General features: G+C 45.8%; 1 protein-coding gene across 1 annotated transcript; it reads left to right on the forward strand.

The window, feature by feature from the left end:
- The first annotated feature begins 10461 nt into the window (after positions 1-10461).
- Positions 10462-16769, forward strand: LOC146190099 (uncharacterized). Its single transcript, XM_084603377.1, has 2 exons — positions 10462-10811; positions 15751-16769. The coding sequence occupies exons 1-2, from the start codon at positions 10706-10708 to the stop codon at positions 15990-15992; spliced, it is 348 nt and encodes a 115-aa protein (XP_084459503.1). The 5' UTR covers positions 10462-10705; the 3' UTR covers positions 15993-16769.
- The last annotated feature ends 107 nt before the right edge of the window (positions 16770-16876 follow it).

Raw genomic sequence — 16876 nt, forward strand, 5'->3', positions numbered from 1 at the left:
TGCCGACCCTCAGTGTGCCCATCCTGGTGTAGTGAAGACGTTTCAAAGGATCTCTCAACGCTACTATTGGCGCGGCATGTACGGGTATATTCGCAAATACGTCCGCTCCTGCATCGCCTGTCAGCGCCGGAAGTCATCCACACCTCGTGCTTCTGGCCCCTTACAACCACTTCCATGCCCGGCCCGCCCTTTTGACCGCACTGGCGTTGACCTTTACGGGCCACTTCCCTGCACGATTTCTGGGAACCGGTGGATTATCGTCGGCATCGACCACCTCACCCGATATGCCGAGACCGCCGCTTTACCCGCCGCTACTGCCCGTGAAGTTGCCCTGTTCTTGCTACATCATTTTGTTCTTCGCCACGGAGCGCCGCGAGAGCTGCTGAGTGACCGAGGACGCGTCTTCCTTTCCAACGTCGTTGAATCTCTACTGGCCGAATGTCGCATCATACATCGGACCACAACAGCCTACCACCCTCAAACAAACGGGTTGACTGAGCGCTTCAATCGCACTCTCGGAAATATGCTGACGATGTACGTTGACGCCGATCAGACTAACTGGGACGCTGTCCTTCCTTTCGTGACATACGCTTATAACACCGCCACGCAGTCTACTACTGGATTTAGCCCTTTCTTCCTCCTTTATGGGCGTGAGGCGTCGTCCACGATGGACACTATTTTAGCATATCGTCCCGACTCCTCCGAGTGTACTCTCCTTTCAGACGTTGCCAAACATGCGGAGGAATGTCGCCAGTTGGCCCGGTGTTTTACATCGGAATCTCAAGGCCGCCAAAAGCATCACCGCGACAAAGATCAGACGCCACACGTTTTTCCTGCAGGATCCCTTGTTTGGCTTTGGGTTCCCGGCACCCCACCGGGATTGTCATCAAAATTTCGAACCGGGTATCACGGCCCCTGCCGCATTGTCCGTCAAACCTCCCCTGTGAATTACATCGTGGAGCTACTCACTACCTCTTCGGACATGCGTCATCGCGGCCGCGAAACTGTGCGCGTGAGCCGCCTCAAAACGTACTACGATCCGCTCCTCTTGCCCTCACCATCGGTCGCCAGGATGGCTCCTCCTCGCTCCGGGGGAAATTGTAGTGAACTACACGAGGATATACGAAGACGAGGATTAAGTAGGCGAGGATAACACGAAGACGAGGATAAGGACGACGAAGTGCCGCTGCGCTGCTCGTGCTCGCTTGTGGAGACTGAGACTGGCTGTGTTCTTGTGTGGTTCGCCGTGAAACTTCGACAGGGCTATTATCCCTGTTAAAGCACAGTAAAAACCCCCTTTCAATATATATATATATATATATATATATATATATATATATATATATATATATATATATATATATATATATATATATTTCACTGGCTGTATTGTTAATCAGAATTCCCTTTCTATGCATCTGAGCGTGTTGCCTGTTGCGAGCTGCACATGGGAGACGAGGACTTGTCAGGTTACATGCTTTTTGCGTCGTCTTCCGCTTTCCACTTTCTCGTCTTCAACTTTCACTTGAAAGAACATAAACTGAACTGAACTGAACATACTCTCGGCTACACTAAATCGCCTGTATTTTTATCTTCTTCAGATATGTGCCTCTACAAGAACAAAACGATTCCGCGCGGAGACCACGTAGATATGGAGCATCCCTGCCAGCGATGGTCCTGTGAACTGTCCGACGATCTGGTGCGATTCGTTGGGTAAGCGGCTGTCTTCTTCCAGTGAGATATTAAAGAAATAATTAGGCGATAGGAACCTTTGAAATACCTAAAAAGGAGCAGATCAACAATGACGCGCAAAATTAAATATTGCGATGGGTAAATAGACAAGTGACACTCTCAGAAGCAATGGTGTCGACACCCGCCTTCCTCCTTTTCGTCACGGCTCGGTTAAGCCCCGCCGGGGTGGTGCAGTGGTAAGACGCCCCACTACTGTGCCGGACGGAGTACCCGGGTTCAAACACGACCTCGGCGGTTGCCTTTCGATGGAGGCGAAACGAAGAGGCGTCTGTGTGCTGTGCGATGTCAGCGCACGTTAAAGATCTATGGTGGTCGAAATTACTCCGTAGCCCTCCACTACGACTCCTCTTCCTCTTTTCATTTTCACTCCCACCTTCCTCCCTTCCCTTACGGCGCGGTTGAGGTGTCCACAGAAAACAAGTGAGACAGTTACTGCCTTTCCCTTCCTATAAATCAATAAATCAGTTCACGGCTCGGATAAGGTGTCCACGGAAAATTGTGAGAGATACTGCGCCTTTTCTTTCCTGTAAACCGATTTGAAACGCCGCTGATTCCTGCTGTACTGCGCCTGCTCCTACATGCTGTGGTCCGGCGTTCTAGAAAGCGGCAAACGAAAGCTGCCGCACGGACGCCTAAATCGAATGCCCGACGGGATCAGCTTCGTATGAGCGCGAATTGCGTGATGAAGTCATCACTAGTCGTGACGCCATGACCGGATGCGACAAAGTCGATGACGTCACCACGTTATGACGTCATGGCCACGCTCATTTCAAAGCACGATACTATACCACTGATGACTTCATCTTTTATTTCAAGCTATGACATACTACAACACTGATGACATCATCATTTATTTCAAGCTATGGCATACTACACCACTGATAAAGTCCGTTAATTTCAAGGCACGACAAACTACACCACTGATGACGTGATCATTAATTTGATTTCAAAGACATACTACACCACTGATGACGTCATCGTTAATTACAAGGCACGACATACTACACCACTGATGACATGATCATTTATTTCAAGGTACGACATACTACATCACTGATAACATTTCAAGGTAGGATCTACTACACCACTGATGACGTCATCATTTATTTCAAGGTACGACATACTAAACCACTGATGACGTCATCGAATTAAAGCGTTACGGACGGACGGACGGACATGATCGTGGCCGTGAGCACGAGCTATTAAAGGCTTTCGCTTAATATTCGCCACGCTGTGATGGTGCAATGGCTTACGCGCTCGAGCACTGTGCCCAAGAATGCGAAATCGAATCCAGGCCGCGGCGGCCGCTTTTCAGATGGAGGCGGAAACAAGGCGCCCGTGTGCTGTGCGATATCAGTGCACGTTCATGAGTCCGAAGCGATCGAAATTTCCGCAGCCTTCCACTGCGGCTTTAGCCTGAGTCGCTTTGGGACGTTAAATCCCATAAACCTAAACCTAAAGGAATATTGTAATGCTTCGGCGACAGCAGGAGGCCCAGAGCACGGCCGCTCAATGCAGGCGCACTTGGTGCGGCCCGTCGCGTCGCGCCTCAATGGCTGGGGAAGCGCGTATTGGGAGAAGTTACAGTTTCCGCCGTCATCCTCCGTGGGGGCGCCACCACTCCAGGACAAGCCGCCGCCGGCACGGACGAGCAGACGACGCGGAAGGAGCGCGCAGGCTGGGTTGGCGCGTGTTATCGTTTTGACTACTCAGCATAACCGCATGGTTCTGATAGTTCTGCATGCGTGCCATCGGTGCCTGTGTCAACAGCGTCGTAAGCGTATGCAGCACCATGCCAGGCAACTGCTGTGTGCCGCTGTGCACCACGAAAGCAAGAAGAGATCGGTTACCATGGGTTCCCGTGCGATTCACAACGTCGAGCAGCATGGCTGAAAAACATATCTCGGGAAGGTTAGGACGGAAAAGGAAGCCGGTGGGAGCCGAGTGACAAGTCACTGGTATACTCACTGCACTTCACAGATGACGATTACAGGAAGAACATAAAACTGAAGATCCTGCTTCCTTCAGCTGTCCCCTCCGTGTTCCCGAACTGCCCACATTACAAGTTAAGTTACTCACGTGGGCTCATGTTGAGCCAAACAACCTTGAAAAAATTAATGTGCGCAGGTCAATAGCTTTATTTTCCCCACTTGCTATAGCTACACTTCATTTCCTCCTGGACAACCCCCCGTGTCATCCTGAAGCATGTGTGTTTCGAGATAGCTGCGCCACGATCACTTTTATGACGATGATATCAAAATGGTATGCCTTGCCCAACATCGCATAAGTGAAGCCATAGAGACACCAAGAGGATCCGCTCTATTTGTCAGATGACGAGCGACTCTCTTGGTTAGAGTTGGACTTTGCCATATCAAAGACATTCAGGTCCTAGGAGGCACGTCGAAGCAAAGGCTAACCAAGCAAACGTACGAAGCAACAATCATGACAACCAGATCCACAGTGGCGCAAAATAAGTACCTTCTTGATCACATCAAGTATCTTGCAATGTCTTCTGTGTGCCTTACAAGTGCATTGCGTTTAACCGAATCTTATTTTCAGCTTCCGATACGCCCTAAAGCAGGCCCTCAACAGCAGGCCTGTAGTATCGGTTTTTAGCAGCCTAAAGCAATTCAAAGGCGGGAACGACAGAGTTGACGCAAGGGCTGCAGTTTTCACCTCGGAGAAAATACTGAAGGTACAACTAGCGAAAAAAAAAAATATATCGACTGAGATACACATTTTGCCATGGTTTGCGCAGGTTGGCATCTTGCAAGCATCAGTCTGCAAATGCACCTATCAACAATAGACAGCTATAAAACTTGGCATTCGTGATTATGAAAGTCGCACCTTGCTAACTGCCATATCAAGTCTGCTGCGAGAGAGTTTTCGAGTCAGCTTGGATTCATTCATGTGTGGTGTGAACCAGCAGCTGACATAGAGTTAGCCCCGATTGAATTTTTGGCTGGTTACCTTGCACGTCCATTTGAAGAAAAAGTATGAATAGTTTTACAGGATCTCATGAAACATTTTTATTTATTCTGTTTTCAGTGCCTGCCCGTGCTTTCATTATTTATATATTATCAAACTTTAAATAACTTCTAGTGCTTACTTTAGAGTGTCAATAATTTTATTTTATTAGTCCCCATCCATTTATTAACTTTGTGCCTTGAGATTCCTGCAAAACCCTGGACTTATCAAAATTCTTGATGATGGACGCCTATGGTATCTGAAAATCCCCATGCACCTTTGTTAGCAAGGTGATGAAGTTCCTCCAGGTCACAAGAAGAAGCAAGCTATGCAACATGTTAATTTCATCCCTTCTTCCCTATTTTGTGCAATTTCCAGAGTTGATTTACGAGAGAAAAGACCGCAGTCACACTAAGGACCTAACTAATCTAATGCGACCACTGCTGAATGATGTTGCTTTATAGGCAACATCAATCAGACAGTGGAAAAAATCACGCTTGCACATAAACCTTTTTCGAGAAAAGTTCTTCGCTTGTAAAATAAGCTTGCGTGTCTTCTGTACATCACGCGGCTTCATAATCAAACGAGAAAAAAATTGCCAGAGCCTGCGGGCGTGTCGTTGAACTGGCTGTCTTGTGTTGTTGCTTTTGCAACAGTTTGTGTTAGCTAGTATGTTTTGGTGGTGGTACCTACTTGAATATTATTTCCAGTGAAAACGGAGGAACAGGCTGAACAATAATGTTGAACGCTACGTCCAGAATAGTGCACGCTGAATAAATGGCCCCAAACCATGTCCCGATTTCAAGGTTGCAATATCTAATACGTTATTACAGTGGTTGAAACGTAACTAAATGGGTGCGCACTCAGCGAAGCACACGACTGCCCCGTTCTCGTTGTAAACGGAAGACCACGAATGACTTGGAAAAGCCTAGTGATGATGACTTGCCGCTATCACCTTATCAATAGCAAACTTGCACATAGCATCACATACTGAGTGAAACGCCGCTCATAATCCTGAACTGAGCAAGCGCCGACCACGCGGACGCCGAAACGAAAGCACAGCCACGGCCGCTGCGCGCAGCTCTCCGCCCGAACTCGTCCCGGAGCGGTGGCGCCGCAGCGGTGGCGATGAGAACTAGGCGCAATACGGCTCTTCTGGGCGACGCGACGGGCCGCAGCCAAGTGCGCCTCCATTGAGCGGCCGTGCCCAGAGTATAGACGGCGAACCTTGAGTGAAAAGTAAAACTGTTCATAGCGTGATATTGCGCCCACAGTCAGAAATCATCTGGCGATGGAAACGAATGCGCTTAACTGTAGACGAAGGAGAGTTTCACCGTCTTTAAGAACTGTGCTAACTTTAGAGATAACGAAGAAATTCTGTAGGAAACGCTGGAAAGCACGGATAAAATTATTATCCTCATTATACTTAAACCAGGCTAAGCAAGGTTTACCAAAGCCTGCCAAATCCCGATCTCGGAGGCCCTAGCTAAAGCTTCAATCCCTACTTTAGCCTCTATCAGCAGCATTGAGACATTGAATGTATGCAAAGAAATTATGCTCAATTCATCATCTCTAAAAATACCGTTCTTTTCACTTTTCAACTTTTCTGATTGCACATCTTACCCAGTCATTTTAAGCGCGCAGACAGAGTGAACTTTCATGCGCTTCAGACAGACAGACAGACAGAGTGCATACCTTTACGTATACTGCCTCTACTGCTAAAGGCATATTAGTGTCTACAGTATACGGTAAATAAATAATATATATAAATTTATTAAAATTTTGCGCTGCTTCATCAGTGGTCGTAACCAGCATTCTTAGTAGCGGACGGCAAGCATTTTAGGCATAAGACATCATGGCCTCTGATTTAGCCGACTGCCATAAGTACTAAGTTGACCCGTAGAAGACAACGTAGGTCATTCAGCAGCTACTGATTTCATGTCTATTCAATCACTGCCTTTAACACATCGCTGTTTCTCATAAATATTCATTCCAGTTGGATATTTGGGCAACGTTTGATTTGTATTCCGCCCAATTCATTTAATATTATCTTTGTATATGGTTTGGTTTATACCCACGCTGTTCGTGTTCGATTCGCCAGCAAAGTTAGTCTAGCAGTATTCGATTCGATTTCGAAGAAGCACTATTCGTATATCTGCACAAAACATCTTGATTCACAACAAGCTCAACGGGTTCGTCATGGCTTATGGCAAAATTTCTACCAGCATTTGAGACAGCTTTCAAATTTCCCTAAGCCCACACAACGTGCCGCGTGTTGAGAGCCCGTTTGCTGTTTTTATGACAACAGAAACGGTTGTAGTAAAGGTTCGATCGGTGAACCTTCATTTCGGAGGTGCACAGGCTCATAAAGGGTGAGCTTGAAAGGGAAGCCCTTGGAGGAATCTGATTTATACTTATTGCTAAAAAAATTCGGTGACACTTCGGCGACTAAAGTGGTGAAAGGCGAAAGCCTGAGTGCTGCATTCTGCTACGTGACTGTTGAGCATGTAGCGATGAATGCTGCTACGAGTAAATAAAACGAGCGACTACTCTTTCACATTCTGCGAGCGCATTTATTCAGTGAATTCTGCCTGGCAGCGACGAGATCGCGCTTGTTGTATCCTCGCAGTTGTTTTGTTTGTTGTTTTTTTATGCTAAGTTTATTGCCTCTGGGCATAAAAGGAATGTTATGATGGATGAAGGGTGCGGTCAAATAAATTAAAAAAGGTTGGCTGATGTAATGAAATCGAGGAGTGAACGATGATGCGGTACCAGCGTCCAAACGGCTATGACTGCGGATTATGGGGGAAAAGGCCAGCTGCCATCAGGTGCCGGATCCGCGTCGGCTTCAACGCTGGACATTGCCACAGCTGCTACGTTTACTGTTGTGTGGTTGATTTTGCCGGGTGCGCGGCATTAATTAGTAATTATGTGCTAATTTTCAGTATTTCAGTCACTATTTAGTAATTATTAATTAAGTAGTCATTAATTAGTAATTGATTATTTATTAGTCATTAGTTAGTATCTACTTATATTATTTATTTATTTATTTATGAATAATTTATGAATAAATACTGTGTCACTTGATGCTTTTACTGTTGTGTGGTTGATTTTACCGGATGCGCGGCATTAATTAGTAATTATTTATTAATTTTCAGTATTTCAATCAGTATTTATGATAGCGCAGGATGTGGCCAGTAACGCGGGTGTACTGTTTGTGACGTCACAAACGCAGCGTTGTCCTCAGAAATTTTTACAACTGAAGCCACAAAAACTGCCCAATTTAAAATTGTGTGGCGCGCGAACGAATTATCGTACGGCGCCCAAATTTGGCAGATTGCATCTAGGCGTAGAGTACAATTTACACTGAAATTGTTGCCACAGTATTCGAATGTCAAAAAACCTCCGGAGTTGCCCTTTAATAATAAATTTTTAGCCCAATGGCTCTAAGCGTTCGATGTTTAAATATACACCTTTTGTTTTAGTCGTGAATTATGTCCGACCAAAGTCGTATTCTATTGAGACGAAGTTGACTTTGATGTGCGTGGGAAGTCACTCGAACCTAATTTGTGTAGAGAAATCTCTCTTGCCCGCATGATTTGTTAGAACAAACGCGACGTCTACCCAGGTCACATAGGCGGCAATTCTTAGAGGCGATAGCAAGGAGCTTTTCCAAATTCCTGAGTAGATACAAGCCCATCCATTGTAGACACGAAATATATCCAGATTACTGATCTTATGTGTTTGAAGTAAGAATGCCAAGAAACCGTAAAATAACCAGCGTCGACAGCGGCTGTGTGAAATATCTGCCTGCCGCTGGCAGCAACCCAGAAAAAGTGAAAATGACTGAAAATGACACAACTAAATATAAATGAAAGAAATCTTTACAAATACATGCGAACTAGAGACCGCATAGAAAAATGGTATAATCGAAACAAAATTCCGGCAAAATTCGGATGGATTCGCGAGCGCTGTCTTTCTGACTGGTTTTCTTACATTCCCACCATTTCATACCTGTGAACCAAACATAAGCCACTACACTGCACTTATTGCGAAGAACAGCTATGTGCATGAAACGTCAGTGTGATTAAATCCAGCGCATCAGTGATACTGCCTCATGGGAAAGTCATTCAAAATGGCCTCATTCGTCCTGCCCGTTCTTTCCGCAGGTGCGGCTCTTCGTATGTGCAGCCACCGTGCAAGACTGTCCCGGGAAAAGGCACATACCCCCACTGTTGTCCCAAGCCGGTGTGCTCCGGGCACGGCTAGTGAATAAAAGGAAAGGCATGCAGCGCTTCACGCAAAAACGTGCTGTCCGACTCTGCATGGATGAACTCTGCAATATTTTACTTTGACGAGTCCCTGTAAATACCTCAAATCGTATGCGAACGGAATTAACTTACTGAGTCATGCACCTACCCTTTGAGTTAAATTCTGATTTTCCTTTGCTCGATCCTTGCTTATTAATTCTCTGCGTTTGCATTTTCTCGCAAGTATTTTATACAGGACCCCACCGCAGTGGGGCAGTAGATAGGGCACTCGACTACTGTAACCAAGGATGCGGGATGGAATCCTTGCCAGGGCGGCTGCTTTTCGACAGAGGCGAAAAACAAGGCCCCCGTGTGCTGCGCGATGTCAATGCACGGTAAAGAACCAAAAGTGGTCGAAATTTCCTAAGTCCTCCACTACGGCATCTCTTAAAGCTTTTAAGTCGCTTTGGGACGTTAAACCCACTAGGCCAGTCCCCATAGGCAGACCAGGCCTTCTATACAGCAGTCGACTGCATGATTTTAAAGGCTGCTATTTTAATCTAGGAAGCGGATGGGAGAGAACGCTGGCATGCAGGGCAGCAATCTTAGAAATACATTTTTCAGTATAAAGGGTTAGCGAAATGTCACGACACAGTAAAATTTATTTTTTGTTGACATAAAAGGAAAAATGAGGTCATCGTCACTCATGGTGATCGAGTTGGAAAGCAATGACACATGCACAGTCACGTAAGGCCAGTACTCCGAATTTCGGATAGCGGCACACTTTATTTACAATGGTTACTTCCTGCCGTCCATCCCTGTGCTGCAAAAATGGGAACGCCCTGATAGGCATGTCTGCGAACTACAGCGCTGCATGGGGAGGCATCGCAGATCTGGGCGCCACTCAACTGTGCATGTATGCTTCACTCGCGACTATATTTTCCTGAATAAATTTAGTATGTAGTTAATTAATCGCCGTAATGCTTATCCCAACATTACACCTAGGAAAACGTTTTCTCAGTTCAGACTCGCATCACAAAAAAATATTCCTCCCTTTACTCACTACCCGGTCAACTAATTTTCATAACGCCAGGGTTTGGGCTTAGTTGGTTAAACGTTGTAGGGGTGTAAAACAAGTTGTGTCTTCAGCTTTTATGCACCTTCAGCATCTTAGCGCTGCTACTGTCTTCCGAAACCTGGTGTGCCTTCAGGCGGGTGAAGCGAGCACGTCCCTGTTCTTCAATGCTTATCAGTGGAGATCACGGAGCATTTTTGCTGTTTTGCATTCACACACATTGTACAAAATGCTGCACTAGGGCATCGATCTCCGATGGTCAATATGCCTCAAAAAAGCCCTTTACAAATCCTTTGCGGCCAACACACCGAGCGGAAGTTTCCACCGCGCCCACCTTCGGGTACGCGCCTCTCCGAAATCCTTTGTCCGCCCTTCTGACCCGCATGTCGAAATCGTCTTCCTTCTTTCGCTGTGTCGCACAAACTCGCGGAAATCAGTACACGCGGTCGAAAGAAAGGAAAGGTGTGTTTGCGTCCCCTTGTTCTGGTGACAAGGAGATAACGAACGCTCATAGGTTCCTCCCCCCGCAGCTGATACGGTCCTCCGCAGAGATAACCTCGCTATCGGAGCGGCTGTTGTTCAACCAGCAAAGCAAAGACCGTAGACGTCGAGTTCTGAGGCGAAGAGCGACGGCCGCAAAAAGGAAACGCATAGTTCGAGCATGGATAGTTTCACGGCAGTCGCCTGCGTCACAGCGTCGTTGGCTACCGTCTGGTGCCTGTCGGAGGCCTATCTGAACTACGTCTACTCCAGAAGGGTCGTCCTCGGTAAGCGTATTCTCGTATCTCTATTGCACCTAACGGCGTTTACGCGGTTTGTTTGATTCGTTGCGTGGTGCAAGCATCCTTGATACAACGAACGAAGCAGTGTGGCCGTAGCCTTTGAAAACAACAGAAAGGTGCAACAAGATTAGCGGTCTGCTCATTGATGAAATTGCCAACGCACAGTGTTATATTCGAACTAATGGGGATCTTCGGCAGCTCCACGTATGTATACATTCACAGAGGCGACAGCAGCACGCCAGGCAAGTATTGGAGGCGGTACCTACCTTGTTCGAGACTGTATTTATGTACCTTAATATTTTCCTGCCTGAAGGCTTCAATATTTAGGTGTGTTTAGTAGTCAATATGCCAGCTGTGGTGTCTGCTTGTTGTGCAGCCATTTCAATGGATTCCCTTATTTAATAGTTGTTCTAGAAACATTTCAAATTCCTACCACCAGTTCTACCGCAAGTACTATTCGCATACATGCGCCAGCGGCAAGCATTAACTAAAAACGTAGCGCGCCAAGCCATCATGTTTGTTATGAACTGTAAAGACAAACCATTCGCAAATTTCATGCCCAGCGCTCCCAGCCTGTTGGTAACATTGGGCTGTTCTTTTTTTAACCCCTTTAAATAACGCCAGAAGGAAATGCAGACTTTAGGTCAGGGCCAGTTTATTTGCAAATGCCAATAGTCCGCTGCTTTTTGACCACCACATGAACAAAGCTGTGGATTAATAAGGTCACTTTGTAACATTTGTACGATTCTTAGTTAGTTTGCTCGAAATTAACATAGTGAGCAATGTGTTTGAAGGCAGGTGTAGAGACTTTGTCGTGTATACACGTTCAGAACATCAAAGCAACAAAGACAAATTTGATGCCACTCGACGCAAAACGCCTGTCAGCAGATGGGTTTGTATACCACACGCTTGAACGCAAAGGACCGTGTGTTATGTTGTCTGGATCAATATTCAGAGGGTATTTGAACAACGCTGCATCAGGGCGAGAGGCGACAAATAAAATGTCAACTTTCTGCGCTTCACACGTACTACTCGGATTAGACGCAGCGAACAACGCACATAATTTTCACGGACAGGATGCACTGTAGAAATCACCCTACGCTCGGAAACTATAGGGGCGCTATGTAAGGTAGGATGTTTGCGCCCGTTCGTGGAAAAATAAGTGTTTCCCTATTCTGGCTAAAAATGACAATCTAAAAACATTTTAATATAAAACTTCTGCTCAAGACACTGCTGTCTGCTTGGTGATGGAGGAAATCATCACGCAATTCTTTTTTTTGGAAGCATCCTGCGTCCCGTGGTGGTATTAATACATTTCATAACAGAAACAAAAAATGTACAGATGGGTTCTGATCATAGAAACAGCAGGTTTTATCTCAAACTCCTTATCATACACCAACAGAAATAAAGAAAATAGCGCACAAAAGAGCTATAAAGTGGACAAACCAAAAGCACAGCATCAGAGTAGAACATACTGTGCATGCCTGTTACAAATATGTAGAAAGATTTGAACACCCGTAGAAGCTCGCGCAAGGGCGTTACGCTGTAGTCTACTTTTGTCAATACGTATACGCGATTTCGCCTTGATCGATTAATGTCATGGGAAACTGGGAGTCATGTATGCCATATATGCAATAATCTTCACCGCATCTGATTGGGGCTCATTGGAGCATGATAACAAATGGATTACTACATCAAAACGCAACACTCAGCATGGAAGCGCGCACACACACTATCCCGAACAACGTGTTTGTCACACCTGCCTATACGTGATACGTGTTGTGCTACGAAGTAATCTACCTGCAATAATCTTCGTCTCAGAGGTGAAACAATGAACGCGTATGAAAGTTGATGCTGTTTATTTGACTAACGAAGCACAAGACGAAACTGATTCTGAAACGGTCGCGACAAAAATGTAGCACATACATAGATATAAATACATAGGCGCAGAAACATTGTTTGCGAAGAGGCAAGGGATAACATCGGCGTTAATTGAACATTTCTCATTCAATAATGTCTAGTAAAATTGAAAATGGAGTGGTTTACAAGCAGCCAAAACATGCACTTTAACCGCGTAAAAATATTTACTACGTGTACGTTGTGATAGGGTAACTTAATAAATTGATATTAGAGCAACCTGTTTTTCAAGCACAGGAGATGCGCCGTGTCCCCACGTCACGATTACGGAAGAGAGCGATAAAAGGAGTTCCCCTGCGCGTGCTTGACTGATGTTGCCCCCATATCTTTACCTGCTGGCGGAGCTGAGTGACGTTAGAGGCTGTTATCGCAGGTGTGCGGCACGACGCATTGTAGGCGCACCGCAATAAAAATATCTCGATAAACCGAGAGCGGACACTTTGCTTTCCGCGCAGACGGGACATCATTGATGCGAGAAGGAAATGTGACGGCCGTTACTTCTTATGACGAGCTTTTCTTCGCTTGGTCCTCGTATCGCCGTTTCACCACCAGTAAAAGGCGGGAATAATCAACAAACGCTTCCGTACATTTACGGAAATCAGCACAGCTTTCAGTTCGGCAACACTTTTTTTTTTCCTTAGCATACCACCAACAATAAGCTGAAGTGAACGCTTAGCTTAAAATTCGGCGCACAAATTCTTGTAGCCTCCTAAGATAACCAAATAGCGGGAGTCGAACTAACCGCGATTAAAGCCATTACTCTATATTAGAGCTAAACACGTAGCTTAAGCTCGGAACACTCTCTTGAGGATATCGTGAAAATGTTGATGGTGCACCATCCCTCTCTTTAATACCCAGTATTTATTACTTGATGCTGTTAGGTGCGTAATTTATGGAGTTAAGTGGCCATGTGTGCGATGGCGATTTTGAATCCCAACCATAGGGACGGAACATCAATGGAGATGTTTTGCCAATTATCCCTGTTTTGTGCGATTTCAGTGCGCTTTAGATACTCGCAGGTGGTAAAAATTCGCCTAGAACACTGCACAACGGTACTCTTTTTTTTTTAGATTTCACTCCTAGCCACCATTCCTTAATTGCGCGGTGGAGGCCTCCTCCATGAAGTGAGGTAGCTGCTGCTATTTCTTCTTTTCAACCAGTGATATAAAAATGTCGGGAAACAATATGCATCGTGCTGCGCAATGCAAGATTGCTTTACATAGGCTGACTTTGCGCACTTTCATGTCCTTCATTCTTCTCGTTCAGTGTTTGCTCTTTCATATATATCACATTAGAAACAGCCGTTACCGCATCTTGCAGCTCGGCGCGCTTCCCTTCCTTCTCTGCAAAACAGTACAAAGCATTACGTCTTTCATCGCTGTATTATGAAAACATGAGTGGCATCGATAGCAGAACTTTCGTGCATTGCAAAAAAATTACCACGCCTACAGCTGTCTACTTACCATGCACAACACCGTGCACAAAGCTGATGCAGAACCCTCTACTACGGCGCCTTGCTTAGAAAACTTTCCCACACCTGTGCGCCAACTTTTTTCAATGAAAAATGAGTTTAGGCCGTATTTTCGGTAATATTAAACAAATGTTTTGCAAACGAGGTGGTGTTGATGCTGAAATTGAAGACGACACCTTCTCGGCAATCAGCTTATCTACGGTGTTTTCGTATGGAAGAAAATAAGGAATTTTGACTGCACGCTACGTCGGAGGCACCAAAACTAGAAAGCTATTAATCACTCGAAGGTCTAAGTTGTTAGAATGGTCTCGGTAACCGAAGCGTATGCAGGTAATAATTTCTTATCAGCTAAGTATAAAAACCACCGCGTCGCGTAGATAGAGCCGATTTCCAATTTGAGGCCTCGGACTATCACGTGACCGCTGTTCGACAGGCAAGCAATTGCCGGTAATTACTCGTGGAAAAAGTGCCGAATTTTTTACTTTAAATTATCGAACGCTCTTCTGAAGCGGTGCATTGTTTGATGCATGTGCGATATACGAGTATTACGAAACAGTTGGGTATGCCTTTCAAATGCTCAAAACTCGAATACGTGTACCGGAGCAGATTGAGAACAAATACTTTCATCTCTTCGCTGTTTGTTTGCCTTCTAGTTCATTTGGGATAGCTCTCACCACTCTTAAACAAACTATTTGAAACACTGAATAATCGCGGAATATGTTGTTACCGACATAAATAATTTCTCAGCATCGTATACCCTAGACTACAGCCCTAGACTGCATCACTTGCCAGTTGATGGCAGACTGAGGCTTCCGGGCGACTACAGCGGTAAACATCTTGGACAAAACGAAGCTGTGCTCTTTTACAGTGCGGATAAGCAGCAGGGCTGCTATGATCTGATTTGTTTGCATAAGTATCGAACAGGTGTGATTCTATTTATGCGGCATTTTGTGAGGATGCAGCATTCTCGTGAGTATCACTCACAGAAAAAGATATCATGAAACGCAATTTGGTGCTTGAACTCTTCTTCCGCATAGCATAGCGAAACAGAAAGTTCTGCTTCGTATGCGTAAGCTCACAGTTACTGTATTCGTTGGGCTAAATTAGTTTTCGCTGTGTATCGCGTCGTAAAAGTTCAACTATGGCTCCACTCCCTTTATTTCTGTCTGTTTGCAAACGCACAAGTTACTTTAGTTGTTAATAATAGTAATTTGTTCGCAGGGGAGGACTTGTATTATTAACAAATAAAGTATTTTGTGCGTTTGCGCACCGACAGAAATCAAGGCAGTGGAGCCATGGTTGAACTTTTACGAAGCGATACAGAGCGAAAACTAATATAGGCCAACGAGTACAGCAACGTGTGCGCTTGCGGATACATCGATGTGAGCTTTCACTGTGTAACGCGTTCTAAAAGTCCGACCGCGACTCTACTCTACATCTTGTTGCCGACAGCGCCGTCATGCGGCTAGCTTTCTGCATTCCACTTCTTCTTCCATTCCTCTTTTAGGACCGTATATAACGTAGCTATCTTTGCAGGAGTGGTGCCTTCCCGTTCACCTCGGCCCAGGCCCAACCTCTTCTACGGGGCCCCCTTGGACTCCTGCGAGGAGATGACCCCTTCGTACGTCGAAGTCCGGGCCGAAGGAACCGATGACCCTCTGCCGCGCGCGCCCGAAGCGGTTGTGGTCGTGGAAGACTCGAAGCCACCTTCGTATGACCAGTGCATCATGCAGGAATCTGAGCCACCACCTTACGTGGAGTGCTTGCCGGAAGAGTGAACGGTTACATCGCCCAGAGGGCCAACTAGTAGCTATGCCCAAGACGAGGGACTCTTAGCCTTATGTTGACGCGGACGCGAGTCCGAGCTTGATCAACGAGCTGCCGGCTTGAAGCCGGGGTGAGATGACGTCGTTATCGACTGCCACTCGTGCCATGTGCACAGGATGGTAGTGGCGTTAAGCGTAACCGCTATCTCGAAACCTTAACGGCCCGCCGGTATTAAGCCGTTTTTGAATCACCTCCAAGGAGTGTGCAAGTAGCATCAAAATCGTTGAACATGTAAGCTGAAGTACTTGCTGTGCATATTGTTCTCCATAGTATTCTTTATAAGCGGAACCTTTGCCGTTTGCCGTTGCCTAACAAGCCCACAGCCATGACGCCGGGCAGCTGAAATAAAAGATGCAAGAGATCTACACTGACTCCTGATTAACCACAGACACTGAGCAATTGTCTGGACAGCTCAAATATCTCTACATTGAGTATACAGCGTGTGACCAAATGCTGAACCAATGTAGGAACGACAAAGAACCCATTTTTTGTGTATTTATTAACGATCGAGCGGGTCCAGAATTGAAATAGGATTAAGATAGTTATTCACTTCAGCATCTTATTCATTATTCGGCAACAAATTGCGGGAAGGGCCCTCAAATCTACCAATGAGGATGGAGCATATAAGGATAGGGTAGTACAGTGCAGCCACATTTGACAATTGCTGCTTTTGTTTTCAGGCAGCTGTGATGACGGACGTTGTCGACCATGCTGGAGTCATGAAAGAAAAAACTGTTCATACCCTCACCGCAAAGCCAAACATTATTTGACACATATTGTTCAAGATAACGATGTCAGTGCACTAACATCCCGGCTCACTGAAAAGCGTTTTGAC

Source organism: Amblyomma maculatum, chromosome 5 (genome assembly GCF_055883805.1).
Source record: "Amblyomma maculatum isolate TAMU_Amacu chromosome 5, ASM5588380v1, whole genome shotgun sequence".
In the NCBI taxonomy this organism is placed as follows: domain Eukaryota; kingdom Metazoa; phylum Arthropoda; class Arachnida; order Ixodida; family Ixodidae; genus Amblyomma; species Amblyomma maculatum.

Excerpts from the sequence above, each read along its gene's own strand:
- LOC146190099 (XM_084603377.1), top strand. The coding sequence starts at position 10,706 with ATGGATAGTTTCACGGCAGTCGCCTGCGTCACAGCGTCGTTGGCTACC. Across the intron at positions 10,812-15,750 it reads CTCCAGAAGGGTCGTCCTCG|GAGTGGTGCCTTCCCGTTCA; the intron begins GTAAGCGTATTC and ends CTATCTTTGCAG.